General features: G+C 41.7%; 1 protein-coding gene across 1 annotated transcript; it reads left to right on the top strand.

The window, feature by feature from the left end:
• Window positions 1-10306: 10306 nt before the first annotated feature.
• Window positions 10307-20134, top strand: LOC139241355 (probable G-protein coupled receptor 139). The gene is made up of 2 exons (XM_070869963.1): window positions 10307-10373; window positions 19224-20134. Exons 1-2 carry the CDS (start codon window positions 10307-10309, stop codon window positions 20132-20134), a joined length of 978 nt encoding a protein of 325 aa, XP_070726064.1.
• Window positions 20135-20362: the final 228 nt, after the last annotated feature.

Raw genomic sequence — 20362 nt, forward strand, 5'->3', positions numbered from 1 at the left:
AAACTAATACAGTCTCTCAAACGAATACAGTCTCTCAAACTAATACAGAAACTCAAACTAATACAGACCCTCAAACTAATACTGTCTCTCAAAGTAATACAGACCCTCAAACTAATACAGTCTCTCACAGTAATACAGAATCTCAAACTAATACAGACCCTTAAACTAATGTCGTCCATCAAACTAAAAGAACCCCTCAAACTAATACAGACCCACAAACTAATACAGGTCCTCAAACTAATACAGTCTCTCAAACTGACACAGCCCCTCAAACTAATGCAGTTCATCTAACTAATACAGTCCATCAAACTAATACAGTCCATCAAACTAATCAAGACCCTCAAAATAAAACAGACCTTCAAACTAATACAGGGCCTCAAACTAATACAGTCTCTCAAACTAATACAGACCCTCAAACTAATACAGTCTCTCAAACGAATACAGTCTCTCAAACGAATACAGAAACTCAAACTAATACAGACCCTCAAACTAATACTGTCTCTCAAAGTAATACAGAGCCTCAAACTAATAAAGGCTCTCAAACTAATACAGTCTCTCAAACTAATACAGACCCTCAAACTAATACAGTCTCTCAAACGAATACAGTCTTAAACGAATACAGAAACTCAAACTAATACAGACCCTCAAACTAATACTGTCTCTCAAAGTAATACAGAGCCTCAAACTAATAAAGGCTCTCAAACTAATACAGTCCATCAAACTAATACAGGCACTGAAACTAATAAAGTCCATCAAACTAATACACTCCATCAAATTAATACAGACACTGAAACTAAAACAGTTCCACAAACTAATACAGTCCCTCAAACTAATACAATCCCTCAAACGAATACAGACCCACAAACTATACAGGTCCTCAAACTAACACAGACCCTCAAACTAATACAGTCCCTCAAACAAATACAGTCCCTCAAACTAATACAATCCCTCAAACGAATACAGACCCACAAACTATACAGGTCCTCAAGCGAATACAGTCCCTCAAACTAATACAGACCCTCAAACTAATACAGACCCACAAACTATACTGGTGCTCAAACTAATACAGACCATCAAACTAATACAGTCTCTCAAAGTAATACAGACCCTCAAACTAATACAGTCTCTCAAACTAATACAGAACCCCAAACTAATGCAGACCCTCAAACTAATACAGTCTCTCAAACGAATACAGTCCATTAAACTAACACAGAGCCTAAAAGTAATACTGTCCATCAAACTAATACAGTCCCTCAAACTAATATAGTCCATCAAACCAATACAATCCTTCAAACTAATACAGACCATAAAACTAAAAGAGCCCCTCAAACTAATACAGTACAACAAACTAATACAGTCCATCAAACTAATACAGTCCTTCAAACTAATCCAGCCCCTCAAACTAATACAGACCTTCAAACTAATACAGGGCCTCAAACTAATACAGTCTCTCAAACAAATACAGAACCTCAAACTAATACAGACCCTCAAACTAATGCAGACCCTCAAACTAATACAGTCTCTCAAACTAATACAGTCTCTCAAACTAATACAGTCTCTCAAAGAAATGCAGACCCTCAAACTAATACAGTCTCTCAAACAAATACAGTCTCTCAAACTAATACAGAAACTCAAACTAATACAGACCCTCAAACTAATACTGTTTCTCAAACTAATAACGTCCCTCAAACTAATTCAGACGCTCAAACTAATACAGTCCCTCAAACTAATACAGTCCCTCAAACTAATACAGGCTCTCAAACTAATAAAGGGTCTCAAACTAATACAGTCCCTCAAACTAATACAGTCCCTCAAACGAATACAGATCCTCAAACTAATAAAGGGTCTCAAACTAATACAGTCCCTCAAACTAATACAATCCCTGAAACTAAAACAGGCTCTCAAACTGATATAGTCACTCAAACTAATACAGTCCCTCAAACTAATACAGGCTCTCAAACTGATATAGTCACTCAAACTAATACAGTCCCTCAAACTAACACAGACCCTGACATTAATAAAGTCCATTTAACTAATACAGCCCCTCAAACTAATAGAGTCCCTGAAACTAAAACAGTTTATCAAACTAATACAGTCCCTCAAACTAAATCACTCCATTAAATTAATACAGTCCATCAAATTAATACAGTCCCTCAAACTAATACAATCCCTCAAACTAATACATACCCACAAACTAATACAGGTCCTCAAACTAATACATACCCACAAACTAACACAGAGCCTAAAACTAATACAGACCCTCACATTAACACAGATCCTAAAACTAATACTGTCCATCAAACTACTACAGCCCCTCAAACTAATATAGTCCATCAAACTAATACGATCCATCAAACTAATACAGACCCTGACATTAACACAGACCCTAAAACTAATACTGTCCATCAAACTAATACAGCACCTTAACCTAATATAGTCCAAAAAACAAATATAATTCTTCAAACTAAAAGAGGCCCTCAACCTAATACAGTACAACAAACTAATGCAGTCCATCAAACTAATACAGTCTATCTCATAATACAGTCCATCAAACTAATACAGTCCATCAAACTAATCCAGCCCCTCAAACTAATACAGACCTTCAAACTAATACAGGGCCTCAAAATAATACAGTCAATCAAACAAATATAGAACCTCAAAGTAATACAGACCCTCAAACTAATACAGTCTCTCAAACGAATACAGTCTCTCAAACTAGTACAGAAACTCAAACTAATACAGACCCTCAAACTAATACTGTCTCTCAAAGTAATACAGACCCTCAAACTAATATAGTCTCTCACAGTAATACAGACCCTCAAACTAATACAGACCCTCAAACTTATGTTGTCCATCAAACTAAAAGAACCCCTCAAACTAATACAGACCCACAAACTATCAAAGATCCTCAAACTAATACAGACCCACAAACTAATACAGGTCCTCAAACTAATACAGTTCCTCAAACTAAGACATTCCATTAAACTAATACATCCCCTCAAACTAATGCAGTCCATCAAACTAATACATCCCCTCAAATTAATACAGTCCATCAAACTAATACATCCCCTCTGACTAATACAGTCCATCAAATTTATACACTCCATCAAACTAATACAGTCCCTCAAACTAATACAGTCGATCAAACTAATACAGACCCTCAAACTAATACAGATCATCAAGTCCATCAAAGTAATACAGACACTCAAACGAAGACAGCCCCTCAAATTAATACAGTCCATCAAATTTATACAGTCCATCAAACTAGTACAGTCCATCAAACTAATACATCCCCTCAAACTAATACAGTCCATCAAATTTATACACTCCATCAAACTAATACAGTCCATCAAACTAATACAGAGCCGCAAACTAATACAGTCCATCAAACTAATACAGTCCCTCAAACTAATACAGTTCATCAAGTCCATCAAAGTAATACAGACACTCAAACGAATACAGCCCCTCAAATTAATATAGTCCATCAAACTAATACAGTCCATCAAACTAATACAGTCCCGGAAAATAATACAGTCCATCAAACTAATACAGACCCTCAAACTAATACAGTCTCTCAAAGGAATACATTCCATTAAACTAACACAGAGCCTAAACCTATTACAGACCATCAAACTAACACAGACCATAAAATTAATACAATCAACGAATACAGACCCTCAAACTAATACAGTCAATCAAACGAATACAGTCCCTCAAACTAATACAGTCCATCAAACTAATACAGAACCTCAAACAAATACAGCCCCTCAAACTAATACAATCCCTCAAACTAATACAGACCATCAAACTAATACAGGCTCTCAAGCTAAGATAGTCCCTCAAACTAATACAGAACCATAAACTAATACAGTCCTTCTAACTAATACAGTCCATCAAACTAATATAGACCCTCAAACTAATACAGCCGCTCAAACTAATACAGGCCCTCAAACTAATACAGGCCCTCAACCTAACACAGTCCATCAAACTAATACAGTCCATCAAACTAATCCAGCCCCTCAAACTAATACAGACCTTCAAACTAATACAGGGCCTCAAACTAATACAGTCAATCAAACAAATATAGAACCTCAAAGTAATACAGACCCTCAAACTAATACAGTCTCTCAAACGAATACAGTCTCTCAAACTAGTACAGAAACTCAAACTAATACAGACCCTCAAACTTATACTGTCTCTCAAAGTAATACAGACCCTCAAACTAATATAGTCTCTCACAGTAATACAGACCCTCAAACTAATATAGACCCTCAAACTTATGTTGTCCATCAAACTAAAAGAACCCCTCAAACTAATACAGACCCACAAACTAACAAAGATCCTCAAACTAATACAGACCCACAAACTAATACAGGTCCTCAAACTAATACAGTTCCTCAAACTAATACATTCCATTAAACTAATACATCCCCTCAAACTAATGCAGTCCATCAAACTAATACATCCCCTCAAATTAATACAGTCCATCAAACTAATACATCCCCTCTGACTAATACAGTCCATCAAATTTATACACTCCATCAAACTAATACAGTCCCTCAAACTAATACAGTCGATCAAACTAATACAGACCCTCAAACTAATACAGTTCATCAAGTCCATCAAAGTAATACAGACACTCAAACGAATACAGCCCCTCAAATTAATACAGTCCATCAAATTTATACAGTCCATCAAACTAGTACAGTCCATCAAACTAATACATCCCCTCAAACTAATTCAGTCCTTCAAATTTATACACTCCATCAAACTAATACAGTCCATCAAACTAATACAGAGCCGCAAACTAATACAGTCCATCAAACTAATACAGTCCCTCAAACTAATACAGTTCATCAAGTCCATCAAAGTAATACAGACACTCAAACGAATACAGCCCCTCAAATTAATATAGTCCATAAAACTATTACAGTCCATCAAACTAATACAGTCCCGGAAAATAATACAGTCCATCAAACTAATACAGACCCTCAAACTAATACAGTCTCTCAAAGGAATACAGTCCATTAAACTAACACAGAGCCTGAACCTATTACAGACCATCAAACTAACACAGACCATAAAATTAATACAATCAACGAATACAGACCCTCAAACTAATACAGTCAATCATACGAATACAGTCCCTCAAACTAATACAGTCCATCAAACTAATACAGAACCTCAAACAAATACAGCCCCTCAAACTAATACAATCCCTCAAACTAATACAGACCATCAAACTAATACAGGCACTCAAGCTAAGATAGTCCCTCAAACTAATACAGGCCCTCAACCTAACACAGTCCATCAAACTAATACAGTCCATCAAACTAATCCAGCCCCTCAAACTAATACAGACCTTCAAACTAATACAGGGCCTCAAAATAATACAGTCTCTCAAACAAATACAGAACCTCAAACTAATACAGACACTCAAACTAATACAGACCCTCAAAATAATACAGTCTCTCAAAGTAATACAGACCCGCAAACTAATACAGTCTCTCAAACGAATACAGTCTCTCAAACTAATACAGAAACTCAAACTAATCCAGACCCTCAAACTAATACTGTCTCTCAAAGTAATACAGACCCTCAAACTAATACAGTCTCTCACAGTAATACAGACCCTCAAACTAATACTGTCTCTCAAACGAATACAGTCTCTCAAACTAATACAGAAACACAAACTAATACAGACCCTCAAACTAATACTGTCTCTCAAACTAATACAACCCTCAAACTAATGTCGTCCATCAAACTAAAAGAACCCCTCAAACTAATACAGACCCACAAACTAATACAGGTCCTCAAACTAATACAGTTCCTCAAACTAATACAGCCCCTCAAACTAATACATTCCATTAAACTAATACATCCCCTCAAATTCATACAGTCCATCAAACTAGTACAGTCCATCAAACTAATACATCCCCTCAAACTAATACAGTCCATCAAATTTATACACTCCATCAAACTAATACAGTCCATCAAACTAATACTTCCCCTCAGACTAATATCGTCCAACAAACTAATTCAGTCCATCAAACTAATACAGTCAATCAAACTAGTACAGACCATCAAACTAATACAGTCCATTAAACTAATACAGACCCTCAAACTAATACAAACCTCCAAACAAATACAGGGCCTCAAAATAATACTGTCCCTCAAACTAATACAGACCCTCAAACTAATACAGTCTCTCAAACGAATACAGTCTCTCAAACTAATACCCAAACTCAAACTAATAAAGACCCTCAAACTAATACTGTCTCTCAAAGTAATACAGACCCTCAAACTAATACAGTGTCTCACAGTAATAAAGATCCTCAAACTAATACAGACCCTCAAACTAATACAATCCCTCAAACTAATAAAGGGTCTCAAACTAATACAGTCCCACAAACTAATATAGTCGCTGAAACTAATACAGGTTCTAAAACTAATATAGCCACTCAAACTAATAAATTCCCCCAAACTTATACAGACCCTGACACTAATAAAGTCCATCAAACTAATACAGACCAGCAAACTAATACACTCCATCAAACTAATACAGTCACTCAAACTAATACAGTCCATCAAACTAATAAAGTCCATCAAACTAATACAGCCCATCAAACTAATACAGTACCTCAAACTAAAACGGTCCATCAAACTAATAGATCCCCTCAAACTAATCCAGTCCCTCATACTAATACAGACCCTCAAACTAATACAGTCCATCAAACTAATATAGAGCTTCAAACTAATACAGTCCATCAAACTAATTCAGTCCCTCAATCTAGTTTAGTCCTTTCTAACTAATACAGTCCCTCAAACTATTACAGACACTGAACCTAATACTGTCCATCCAACTAATACAGTCCCTCACACTAATACAGTTCTTCAAACTAATACAGACTGTCAAGCTAATGTAATCCATCAAATAATACAGACCCTCAAAATAACACAGTCCATCAAACTAACACAGCCCCTCAAACTAATAGTCCATCAAACTAATGCAGACCCTCAAATTAATACAGTCCATAAAACTAATACAGCTCCTCAAACTAATGCAGACCCTCAAACTAATACAGTCCATCAAACTATTACAGTCCCTCAAACTAATGCAGACCCTCAAACTAATACAGTCCCTCAAACTAATACAGCCCCTCAAACTAATGCAGTCCATCAAACTAATACATCCCCTCAAACTAATACAGTCCATCAAACTAATACAGTCCATCAAACTAATACAGTCCATCAAACTAATACTTCCCCTCAGACTAATATCGTCCAACAAACTAATTCAGTCCATCAAACTAATACAGTCAATCAAACTAGTACAGTCCATCAAACTAATACAGTCCATTAAACTAATAGAGACCCTCAAACTAATACAAACCTCCAAACAAATACAGGGCCTCAAAATAATACTGTCCCTCAAACTAATACAGACCCTCAAACTAATACAGTCTCTCAAACGAATACAGTCTCTCAAACTAATACCCAAACTCAAACTAATAAAGACCCTCAAACTAATACTGTCTCTCAAAGTAATACAGACCCTCAAACTAATACAGTGTCTCACAGTAATAAAGATCCTCAAACTAATACAGACCCTCAAACTAATACAATCCCTCAAACTAATAAAGGGTCTCAAACTAATACAGTCCCACAAACTAATATAGTCGCTGAAACTAATACAGGTTCTAAAACTAATATAGCCACTCAAACTAATAAATTCCCCCAAACTTATACAGACCCTGACACTAATAAAGTCCATCAAACTAATACAGACCAGCAAACTAATACACTCCATCAAACTAATACAGTCACTCAAACTAATACAGTCCATCAAACTAATAAAGTCCATCAAACTAATACAGCCCATCAAACTAATACAGTACCTCAAACTAAAACGGTCCATCAAACTAATAGATCCCCTCAAACTAATCCAGTCCCTCATACTAATACAGACCCTCAAACTAATACAGTCCATCAAACTAATATAGAGCTTCAAACTAATACAGTCCATCAAACTAATTCAGTCCCTCAATCTAGTTTAGTCCTTTCTAACTAATACAGTCCCTCAAACTATTACAGACACTGAACCTAATACTGTCCATCCAACTAATACAGTCCCTCACACTAATACAGTTCTTCAAACTAATACAGACTGTCAAACTAATGTAATCCATCAAATAATACAGACCCTCAAAATAACACAGTCCATCAAACTAACACAGCCCCTCAAACTAATAGTCCATCAAACTAATGCAGACCCTCAAATTAATACAGTCCATAAAACTAATACAGCCCCTCAAACTAATGCAGACCCTCAAACTAATACAGTCCATCAAACTATTACAGTCCCTCAAACTAATGCAGACCCTCAAACTAATACAGTCCCTCAAACTAATACAGCCCTCAAACTAATGCAGTCCATCAAACTAATACATCCCCTCAAACTAATACAGTCCATCAAACTAATACAGTCCATCAAACTAATACAGTCCATCAAACTATTACAGTCCCTCAAACTAATGCAGACCCTCAAACTAATACATCCCCTCAAACTAATGCAGTCCATCAAACGAATACAATCCATCAAACTAATACTTCCCCTTAAATTAACACATTCCCTCAAACTAATACAGTCCATCAAACTAATACTTCCCCTCAAACTAATACAGACCATCAAAATAATACAGTGCATTCAAATAATACAGTCCATCAAAATAATACAGACCCTCAAACTAATAAAGACCCTCAATCTAATACAGTCCATCAAACAAATACAGCCCCTCAAACTAATACAGTCCATCAAACAAATACAACCCCTCAAACTAATACAGTCCCTCAAAATAATACAGTCCATCAAACGAATACAGTCCATCAAACTAATACAGACCCTCAAACTAATACAGTCCATCAAACTAATACAGTCCCTCAAACTAATACAGTCCCTCAAACTAATACAGGCCCTAAAACTAATACAGTCCCTCAAACTAACACAGTCCATCAAACTAATACAGTCTCTCAAACTAATACAGACCATCAAACTAATACAGTCCGTCAAAATAATACAGTCCCTCAAACAAATACAGTCCATCAAACTAATTCAAACCATCAAACTAAAAGATACCCTCAAACTAATACGGTCCATCAAACTAATACTGTCCCTCAAACTAATACAGACCCTCAAACTAATACAGACCCTCAAACTAATACAGTCCAGCAAACAAATATAGTCCATCAAACTAATACATTCACTCAAACTAATACAGACCCTCAAACTAATACAGACCCTCAAACTAATACAGACCATCAAACTAATAGAGAACCTCAAACTAATACAGTCCATCAAACTAATACAGTCCATCAAACTAATACAGATCCTCAAACTAATACAGGCCCTCAAACTAATACAGTCCATCAAACAAATACAGTCCCTCAAACTAATACAGTCCCTCAAACTAATACAGTCCATCAAACTAATACAGACCCTCAAACTAATACAGCCCCTCAAACTAATACTATCCATCAAACTAATACTCTGGTGTATGTAGCACAAAAATCACTGACTACACACGGTCTTGTGTAAATCTAACTGCTGTGACCTTCGTCCTTTAGTGTTCATACCTGTTGTAGTTACTACCACGGTTTCCCAACACAGCCCCCTCTGTGGTGTGGCATCGTGGACTGTATAATTTTGATGGACTGTATTAGTTTGAGCGCCTGTACTAGTTTGAGGGACTGTATTAGTTTGAGGGTCTGTATTAGTTTGTGGAGCTGAATTAGTTTGAGGACGATTGACACAAATGATTCACTTAAATATTTTCATTGAATGGTGCATTTAAGGAAGGCTGCTCCATCCTAGGTTGCAGTTGAGTAAAATTGAGGGGGCACTTGAACATTTGGAATGTAGTTTCTGAATGGCCATAGCAGAGTGAAAGTCATCAGTGGATCAATATCATATCTAGATATGGGCCTGATGTTGTTTCAAACAACAATCTGTTGCTGGCAGGATATAGAAGGCAATCTTCATTTGTTAATGGATATAATCAGAATTGTCCTGTCTTTGTTTTTTCCAATTTCAACTCCAAATGTATTCCATCACAACAGGGACTTTTCTCCAATGTCGTAATCTGTTTGTTCAAATTATAACAATAACCAATTTGAACGATGTCGTAACCTCAATGTCCCTGTGGTGATTATGCAGGGTATAAATTGAATGCTCTGGATTGTATCTCCACAGAATATAATACTGGGAGATTGCCTGCAGAGCGAAGGGGCACATCGCCTCACACAGAAAATGTATCAGACTGTTAGATTAGCAAGGAAAATATGCTACATGATCATTGCCGTCACCGGCGTTCCTGGTAAGTGACTATAACCATTGAAGTTGTGTAAATCTCTGCATGGACTGGTCTCTGGTTTTGCTCTGTGACTGATAATGTTAAATGTTGGTGTAGTGGTCACTGTTATACAGACACACGATCAGTGATACCATTCTATGAAGTCAATTGTGCTCAATTACATCTGCAGTTTGATTCCTTTGTCTCATTTGATATAAACATCTGCTTGCAACTAAGAGGCTCATTGAATTATCAAGTTATGCCTTGAGTGGAACATCGTGTAGTTGTAACAGTCCTCAGTGCAGCAACTCTCTGAGAGAAGGTTTTACTGGCAGTGTGTGTCACTGTAGGATATACTGAGTGTGGGTCACTAACCGGTGTGGAATACCATACCCGAGTGACCATGTTTTACTGAAAGTGTGAGTCACTGCAGGATATACTGAGTGTGGGTCACTAACCGGTGTGGAACACTATACCCCAGTGACCATGTATTACTGGGAGTATGTACAACTGTAGGATATATTGAGTGTTGGTCACTAACCGGTGTGGAACCCCGTACCCCAGTGACTGTGTATGACTGGGACTGTCTGTCAGTGTAGGATATACAGAGTGTGAGTCACTAACCAGTATGGAACACAGTACGCCAGTGAGCATGTATTAATGTGAGTGTGTGTACCTGTAGGACATACTGAGTGTGGGTCACTAACCAGAGTGGAACAGTGTACCCCAGTGAACATGTATTGCTGGGAGTGGGTGGCACTGTAGGATATACTGAGTGTGGGTCACTAACCGGTGTGGAACAGTGTACCCCAGTTACTATGTATTACTGGGAGTGTGAGTAACTGTAGGATATACTGATTGTGGGTCACTAACCGGTGTGGAACACCATACCCCAGTGACCATGTATTACTGGCAGTGTGTATCACTGTAGGATATACAGAGTGTGGATCACATACCGGTGTGGAACACCGTACCCCAGTGACCATGTATTACTGGCAGTGTGTATCACTGTAGGATATACTGAGTGTGGTTCACATATCGGTGTGGAACACCATACCGCAACGACCATGTATTACTGGGAGTGTCTGTCACGGTAGGATTTACTGAGTGTGGGTCACTAACCGGTGTGGAACACCGCATCTCCGTGACCATGTATTACGTGGAGTGTGTGTTACTGTAGGATATACTGAGTGTGGGTCACTAACCGGTGTGGAACACTGTACCCCAGTAACCATGTATTACTTGGAGTGTGTATTTCTGTAGGATAGACTGAGTGTGGGTCACTAACCGGTGTGGAACACAGTACCCCAGTGACCATGTATGACTGGGATTATGTATCACTTTAGGATAGACTGAGTGTAGGCCACTAACCGCTGTGAAACACCATACCCCAGTGACCATGTATTACTGGGAGTGTGTATGACTGTAGGATATACAGAGTGTGAGTCACTAACCGGTGTGGAACACAGTACCTCAGTGACCATGTATTAATGGGAGAGTGAGTCACTGTAGGATATAGTCAGTGTGGGTCACTAACCGGTGTCGAACACTGTACCCCAGTAACCGTGTATTACTGGGACTGTCTGTCACTGTAGGATACCTGAGTGTGGGTCACTAACCAGTGTGAAACACTGTTCTCCAGTGATCATTTACGCAGAGTCAGAGGAAATGTATTACCATGGATTGAAAATTGGCTGGCTACCACAAAGCAGAGAGTCTGGATAAATGGATCCTTTTCAGGTTGGAAATCGGTGGTTAGTGGAGTGCCAAAGGGATCGGTGCTGGGAACACAACTGTTTACAATATATATAGATGATCTGGAAGAGGGGACGGAGTGTAGTGTAACAAATTTGCAGATGACACTAAGATTAGTGGGAAAGCGGGTTGTGTCAAGGACACATCGAGGCTGCAAATAGATTTAGAGAGGTTAAACGAATGGGCGAAGGCTTGGCAGATGGAGTACAATGTCGGAAAGTGTGAGGTCATTCACCTTGGAAAAAAAAACAGTAAAAGGGAATATTATTTGAATGGGGAGAAATTACAACATGCTGCGGTGCAGAGGAACCTGGGGGTCCTTGTGCATGAATCCCAAAAGGTTAGTTTGCAGGTGGAGCAGGTAATCAGGAAGGCGAATGGATTGTTGGCCTTCATTGCGAGAGGGATGGAACACAAAAGCAGGGAGGTCCTGCTGCAATTCTATAGGTTATTGGTGAGGTCGCACCTGGAGTACTGCGTGCAGTTCTGGTCACATTACTGAAGGAAGGATATACTAACTTTGGAGGGGGTACAGAGACGATTCACGAGGCTGATTCTGGAGATTAGCGGGTTAACTTAAGAAGATAGATTGAGTAGAGTGGGTCTTTACTCGTTGGTGTTCAGAAGGATGAGGGGTGATCTTACAGAAACATTTAAAATAATGAAAGGGATAGGCAAAATAGAGGCAGAGAGGTTGTTTCCACTGGTCGGGGAGACTAGAACTAGGAGGCAGAGCCTCCAAATACGGGGGAGCCTACTGAAAACCGAGTTGAGAAGGAATTTCTTCTCCCAGAGGGTTGTCTATCTGTGGAATTCTCTGCCCAAGGAAGCAGTTGAGGCGAGCTCATTGAATGTATTCAAATAACAGATAGATAGATTTTTAACCAAAAAGGAAGCAAGGGGTTTGGGGAGCGGGCAGGTAAGTGGAGCTGAGTCCACGGCCAGATCAGCCATGATCTTGTTGAACGGCTGAGCAGGCTCGAGGGGCTAGATGGCCTACTCCTGTTCCCAATTCTTATGTTCGTATGTTCTAGTATATGTGTGGAACACCATACTCCAATGACCATGTATTACTGAGAGTGTGTGTCACTGTAGGATATATTGAGTGTGGGTGACTCACCGGTGTAGAACACCGTACCTCAGTGACCATGTATTACTGGAAGTGTCTGTCACTTTGGGATATACTGAGTGTGTGTCACTAACCGGTGTGGAACACCATACCCAGTGACCATGTATTACTGGGAGTGTGTGTCACTGTAGGATGTACTGTGTGTGGGTCACTAACCAGTGTGGAACACCATACCCAGTGACCATGTATTACTGGGAGTGTGTGTCACTGTAGGATGTACTGTGTGTGGGTCACTAACCAGTGTGGAACACCGTACTCCAGTGACCATGTATTACTGGGAGTGTGTGTCACTGTAGGATGTACTGTGTGTGGGTCACTAACCAGTGTGGAACACCATACCCAGTGACCATGTATTACTGGGAGTGTGTGTCACTGTAGGATGTACTGTGTGTGGGTCACTAACCAGTGTGGAACACCGTACTCCAGTGACCATGTATTACTGGGTGTGTGTCCAACTGATGGATATACTGAATGTGGTTCACAAACCGGTGTGGAACACAGTTGCCCAGTGACCATTTATTACTGGTAGTGTCTGTCACTGTAGGATATACTGAGTGCAGGTCACTAACCGGTGTGGAACACAGTACCCCAGTGACCATGTATGTATGTATCATTTTAGAATAGACTGAGAGTGGGTCACTAACCGCTGTGGAACACCATAATCCCATTGACCATGTATTACTGGGATTGTGTATGAGGGTGTAGGATATACAGAGTGTGCATCGCTAACCGGTGTGGAACACTGTACCCCAGTGACCATGTATTACTGGGAGAGTGAGTCAGGGTAGGATATACTCAGTGTGGGTCACTAACCGGTGTCAAACACTGTACCACCAGTGACCATGTATTACTCGGAGTGTGTGTCACTGTAGGATAAACTGAGTGTGGGTCACTAACCGGTGTGGAACACTGTACCCCTGTGACCATGTATTACTGGGAGTGTGTGTCACTGTAGGATAAACTGAGTGTGGGTCACTAACCAGTGTGGAACACTATACCGCAGTGAACATGTATAACTGGGAATGTGTGTCACTGTAGGATAAACTGAGTGTGGGTCACTAACCGATGTGAAACACTGTACCACCGGTGACCATGTATTACTGGGAGTGTGTGTCACTGTCGGATATACTGAGTGTGGGTCACTAACCGGTGTGGAGGACCATACTCCAGTGAACATGTATTACTGCGAGTGTGTGTCACTGTAGGATATACTGAGTGTGGGTCACTAACCGGTGTGGAACACCATAACCCAGTGACCACGTATTACTCGGAGTGTGTTTCACTGTAGGATATACTGAGTGAGGGTCACTAACCGGTCTGGAACACCATAACCCAGTGACCACGTATTACTCGGAGTGTGTGTCACTGTAGGATATACTGAGTCTGGGTCACTAACCGGTCTGGAACACCCTAACCCAGTGACCACATATTACTTGGAGTGTGTGTCACTGTCGGATATACTGAGTCTGGGTCACTAACCGGTCTGGAACACCATAACCCAGTGACCACGTATTACTCGGAGTGTGTTTCACTGTAGGATATACTGAGTGTGGGTCACTAACCGGTGTGGAACACTGTACACCATTGAGCAAGTATTACTGGGAGTGTGTGTCACTGTGGGATATACTCAGTGTGGGTCACTAACCGGTGTGGAACACCATAACCCAGTGACCACGTATTACTCGGAGTGTGTTTCACTGTAGGATATACTGAGTGTGGGTCACTAACCGGTGTGGAACACCGTACACGATTGACCAGGTATTACTGGGAGTGTGTGTCACTGTGGGATATACTCAGTGTGGGTCACTAACCGGTGTGGAACACTGTACACCATTGACCATGTATTACTCGGAGTGTGTGCCACTGTGGGATATACTCAGTGTGGGTCACTAACCGGTGTGGAACACCATACCCGGTGACCATGTATTACTGGGCGTGTGTTTCACTGTAGGATATACTGAGTGTGGGTCACTAACCGGTGTGGAACACCATAACCCAGTGACCACGTATTACTCGGAGTGTGTTTCACTGTAGGATATACTGAGTGTGGGTCACTAACCGGTGTGGAACACTGTACACCATTGAGCAAGTATTACTGGGAGTGTGTGTCACTGTGGGATATACTCAGTGTGGGTCACTAACCTGTGTGGAACACCATAACCCAGTGACCACGTATTACTCGGAGTGTGTTTCACTGTAGGATATACTGAGTGTGGGTCACTAACCGGTGTGGAACACCGTACACGATTGACCAGGTATTACTGGGAGTGTGTGTCACTGTGGGATATACTCAGTGTGGGTCACTAACCGGTGTGGAACACTGTACACCATTGACCAAGTATTACTCGGAGTGTGTGCGACTGTGGGATATACTCAGTGTGGGTCACTAACCGGTGTGGAACACCATACCCGGTGACCATGTATTACTGGGCGTGTGTTTCACTGTAGGATATACTGAGTGTGGGTCACTAACCGGTGTGGAACACCATAACCCAGTGACCACGTATTACTAGGAGTGTGTTTCACTGTAGGATATACTGAGTGTGGGTCACTAACCGGTGTGGAACACCGTACACCATTGACCAGGTATTACTGGGAGTGTGTGTCACTGTGGGATATACTCAGTGTGGGTCACTAACCGGTGTGGAACACCATACCCAGTGACCATGTATTACTGGGAGTGTGTGTCACTGTAGGATATACTCAGTGTGGGTCACTAACCGGTGTGGAACACCGTACACCATTGACCAAGTATTACTGGGAGTGTGTGTCACTGTGGGATATACTGAGTGTGGGTCACTAACCGGTGTGGAACACCATACCCCAGTGAACATGTATTACTGGGAGTGTGTGTCACTGTGGGATATACTGAGTGTGGGTCACTAACCGGTGTGGAACACTATACCCCAGTGACCATGTATTACTGGGAGTGTCTTTCACTGTCGGATGTACTCAGTGTGGGTCACTATTTATTCTACTTCCGCTTCTGAGGCGTACCCTCGGACTCGAGGATGACTCGATTCCATACAAACAATTATTTCCCAGAGTGCTGAAGAGTCCAATGCATGACCTGCATTCTCTGTCACAAATGGGGCAGACGCTGGTTGAACGAACGGCAGTGTGGGGTGCCCGGGTTGCTGCGCACTCCTTCCACTATCTCCGCTTGGCTTCAGGTTGCTCTGGGCGATGAGAATCGATGTGCTCTGCACCGCACGGATGCTTTTCCTCCACTTGGGCTGTCTGGGGCCAGAGATTACCAGGTATAGGTGGGGCCGTTGCAATTATTAAAAGAGGTTTGGAGTGTGTCATGGTAGGCTTCCTCTGCCCAGCTGTGGCTCGCTTACAATAACGAATCACCGTGTGGAGCATTTGCTTTTTGGATCTAATGTCAGGCATGCCGACGATGTGGCCCATCCAAAGGAGCTGATCGAATGTGGTCAATGCTTCGCTGCTGGGTGTATTAACCTGACCGAGAACACTGATGTTGGTGCGCTACTCCGGCCAATTAATTTGCAGGAAATTGCGGAGACTGCGTTGGTACTTCTCCAGTGCTTTGTGGTGTCTGCTGTAAATATTCCATGTCTCTGAACCATAAAGGAGGGCCGTGTCGACCATGAGCTTTGTCCTGGGTTTGAGGTCCTGGTCTTCAAACACATTCTTCCTCAGGCGTCCGAAGTCTGCACAGACACACTGAAGGCAATGTTGGACTTTGCCATCAAAGTATGCCTTTGTTGACTGTAGGCTCCCGAGGTCTGTAAAATGGTCCAATTGTACAGTAAACCCGAGCATCCCTGAAACTCGCAGCGGATGGCGAATTTCCCTGCGCCTATCGCCGCTGATACATTCTGAGTGCCCCATTTGCAATTTAATTGACTCGCCATTCACACTGGAAGTCGTCTCGCCCTCACCGGCTTTGGGCTGGGAATGAAAACCCTTGCAGGTTGCTGATCCTGATAGTGACCCCAGTGCACTGCCCCTGCTGAAAGTACAAGTGCTGGACCTCTGGTCTGAACAATATTCTATCTCCACTCTCCAATGGTCCAGGTATGGGAGCTCGGATGGTCCCTTGCTATGCTGCCTTTTCTTGGGATACAGGGAACCTTCGTTGTTCCAATTCTACTCCGGTCCCCTCCTTCACATATTGTTCAGGTACATTGATGACTGTGTTCGCGAAATTTTATTTTATAGCCATGACGTGGAAAATGTCCCAACTCGCACAAAGTCATGATCACCGATCACCTCAGCTCTGTGCTTTCTGACCTACATTGGCTCCCGGTTAAAGAACGCTTCGATTTTGAAAATGATCATCCTTGTTCACAAATCTCTCCATGGCCTTGCACCTCCCTATCTCTATAATATTATTCTGCATCATAACCCCTCAAGGTATCTCCGCTCTTCAAATGCTGCCCTTTCGAACATCCCTCATTATACTGCTCGACCATCAGTGGCGTTACCTTCAGCTGTTTGGGCCCTAAACTCTGGAAGTACCTCCTTAAACCTCTTTTACCCAAGCTTTTGGTCATGTGCTTTAATTTCTTATTTTTTATCTCGGTGTCCCATGTTTCTGTGTTGTCCTGTTAAGACTGTTCTGAAGCACCTTGGGATGTTTAACTAAATTAAAGGCGTGATATAAATAAAAGTTATTGTTATTATTATTAATAATATAGTTATTATTAATATTATTAATAATAATAATCATTATTCTAATTATGCAGTCAACCTTGCTTCTAATTTACGCCCCTCTGTCTCCTTCACATGCTCCGTCTGACACTATACTCCCCTTCCTCGACATCTCTAAGTCCATTTCTGAGGACAGGCTCTCGACAAATACCTCCCATAATCCGGCAGAGTGCTCCAGCTACCTTGATGATATGACCTCTCACCTAGCTTGCGGGAAGGACTCTATTACATTCTCCGAGTGTCGCTGCCTGCGTTGCATCTGTTCCGATGATGCCACCTCCCACACCAGTGCTTACAACATGTCTTCCTTTTTCTGAGCTGAAGATACCCGCCTTCTGTGGTCCTGATCCTGTGGGCCTGTAACCTAGTGTGGAATGGGTAGGAGAGGAGGGAGGAGGCAGAGTCATGGAGACAGTGACCAGTTGAGTCAATAACGCGGGCTGAGGGGCTACAGTAGTGGGGTGGTTTCCCGGTCCCCGACCCCCACTGGTTGATTATCTTCCTGCAGTGACCATGCACTGTTCAGCGAAGGTTCACCAGGCTGGTTCCTGAGATGAAGGTCTTGTCTTATGAGCAAATGTTGAGCAGTCTGGGCCTATAATCGTTGGAGTTTAGAAGAATCAGCGGTGATCTTATTGAAACGTATAAGATTCTGAGGCTCGACAGGGTAGATGCAGAGAGGGTGTTGCCCCTCGTGACGGAATCTAGAACTAGGGGTCATAGATTCAGAATGTTCCCGATGTTGGGGAAGTCCAGAACCAGGGGACACAGTCTAAGGATAAGGGGTAAGCCATTTAGAAGCAAGATGAGGAGAAACGTCTTCACTCAGAGAATTGTTAACCAGGGGAATTCCCTGCCACATGGTGTTGTTGATGGCAGTTCATTGGATATATTTATGAGGGAGTTAGTTATGGCCCTTACGGCTAAAGGGATCAAGGGGTATGGAGAGAAAGCAGGAAAGGGGTAAAGAGGGAATGATCAGCCATGATCTTATTGAATGGTGGTGCAGGCTCGAAGGGCCGGATGGCCCACTCCTGCACCTGTTTTCTATCTTTCTATGTTACCATTAATGTTGCCGACTTGCCCGCTGGGGTGGCTCGGCTTCCCTCCCACTGCCCCGTTTCTGCTAAACTGGGAAGTAGCGGGTTGGAGGTAGGTTGCATTGGGATGATATACGTTACATGTTAACTCCTGAGCCGATGTCCACCCAGCCGTTTTTATGCGAAATGACAGGCCTTACTGTCTGGGCTCAGTCACCGACAATGTGTGACCAATAATTGACTGTCTCTTTTCCCTTCTGTTTATTACAGTGAATTTAGTGGCGATTGTGGTCCTGTCCCGGGGAAAGTGCGGTCTGTCCACCTGCACCACTCGCTACCTGGTTGCCATGGCAGCGGCGGATCTACTGGTGGTCATCACTGCTGTCATACTGTACCGGATCAGTTGGTATTATTTCCCGTGGTCTTTCCTGGATATCACCCCTGTGTGTCGCGTTATACGTCTCCTGTCCTGTGTAGCCACTGACTGTTCTGTCTGGTTCACCGTCACTTTCACCTTTGATCGATTTATGGCCATTTGTTGGCAGAAGCTGAAAACCAAATATTGCACCGGGAGAACTGCGGCTGTGGTCCTGGCAACAAGCTGCATTCTGCTCTCTTCAAAAAACATTCCTCACTACTTTACAATTGTACCTGGATATATAATCAACAATGTTCAGTGGTTCTGTTTTTCAATGCCAGCCTATTATACTGAGCCCGGATGGCTGGGATTTGACTGGTTTGATACGGTATTAACCCCACTGCTCCCATTCGCTGTAATTTTGTTGCTCAACGCTCTGACAGTCAGACACATTACAGTGGCCAGTCGAGTCCGGAAGGGACTGAGGGGTGAGAGAAAGGGGGGGAATGGCAGTGACCCAGAGATGGAGAGCAGGAGGAAGTCTGTCATTTTACTCTTCACCATATCCGGTAGCTTCATACTGCTGTGGCTGATATTTATTATAGAATTCTTATATTATAGCATTGCAGGAATAATTCCCACTGATTACAATGTTTCTTTATATACCTTTCGACAAGTCGGATATATACTGCGGAATTTAAGTTGCTGCACAAACACATTTATTTACGGGGTGACCCAGTCCAAGTTCAGAGAGCAGTTGAAGAGCGCGGTCAAATATCCGTTTACCTCAATTATACATTTAATTAATAAACAGAACAACTGAGCACAGGCCAGAGGCGGTTCCCGGTGTTTCCAGTCCAGGAATATAATATTTAGCCCCAGACTTCCATCCCCTGAATTACGCCAGGAATGGCTGGTGATCTGATAATACACCCAGCGACCTGTTTAGGACACGGCATTATTTCTGATTGACATGTCCCACCTTGTCTTTCTGGTCAGCACCACGAGCTTGTTGCATTCTGTCAGAGTTCTTCTGTAAAGGGTCACTGCA

This window comes from Pristiophorus japonicus, unplaced genomic scaffold (assembly GCF_044704955.1).
Source record: "Pristiophorus japonicus isolate sPriJap1 unplaced genomic scaffold, sPriJap1.hap1 HAP1_SCAFFOLD_105, whole genome shotgun sequence".
Classification (NCBI taxonomy): domain Eukaryota; kingdom Metazoa; phylum Chordata; class Chondrichthyes; family Pristiophoridae; genus Pristiophorus; species Pristiophorus japonicus.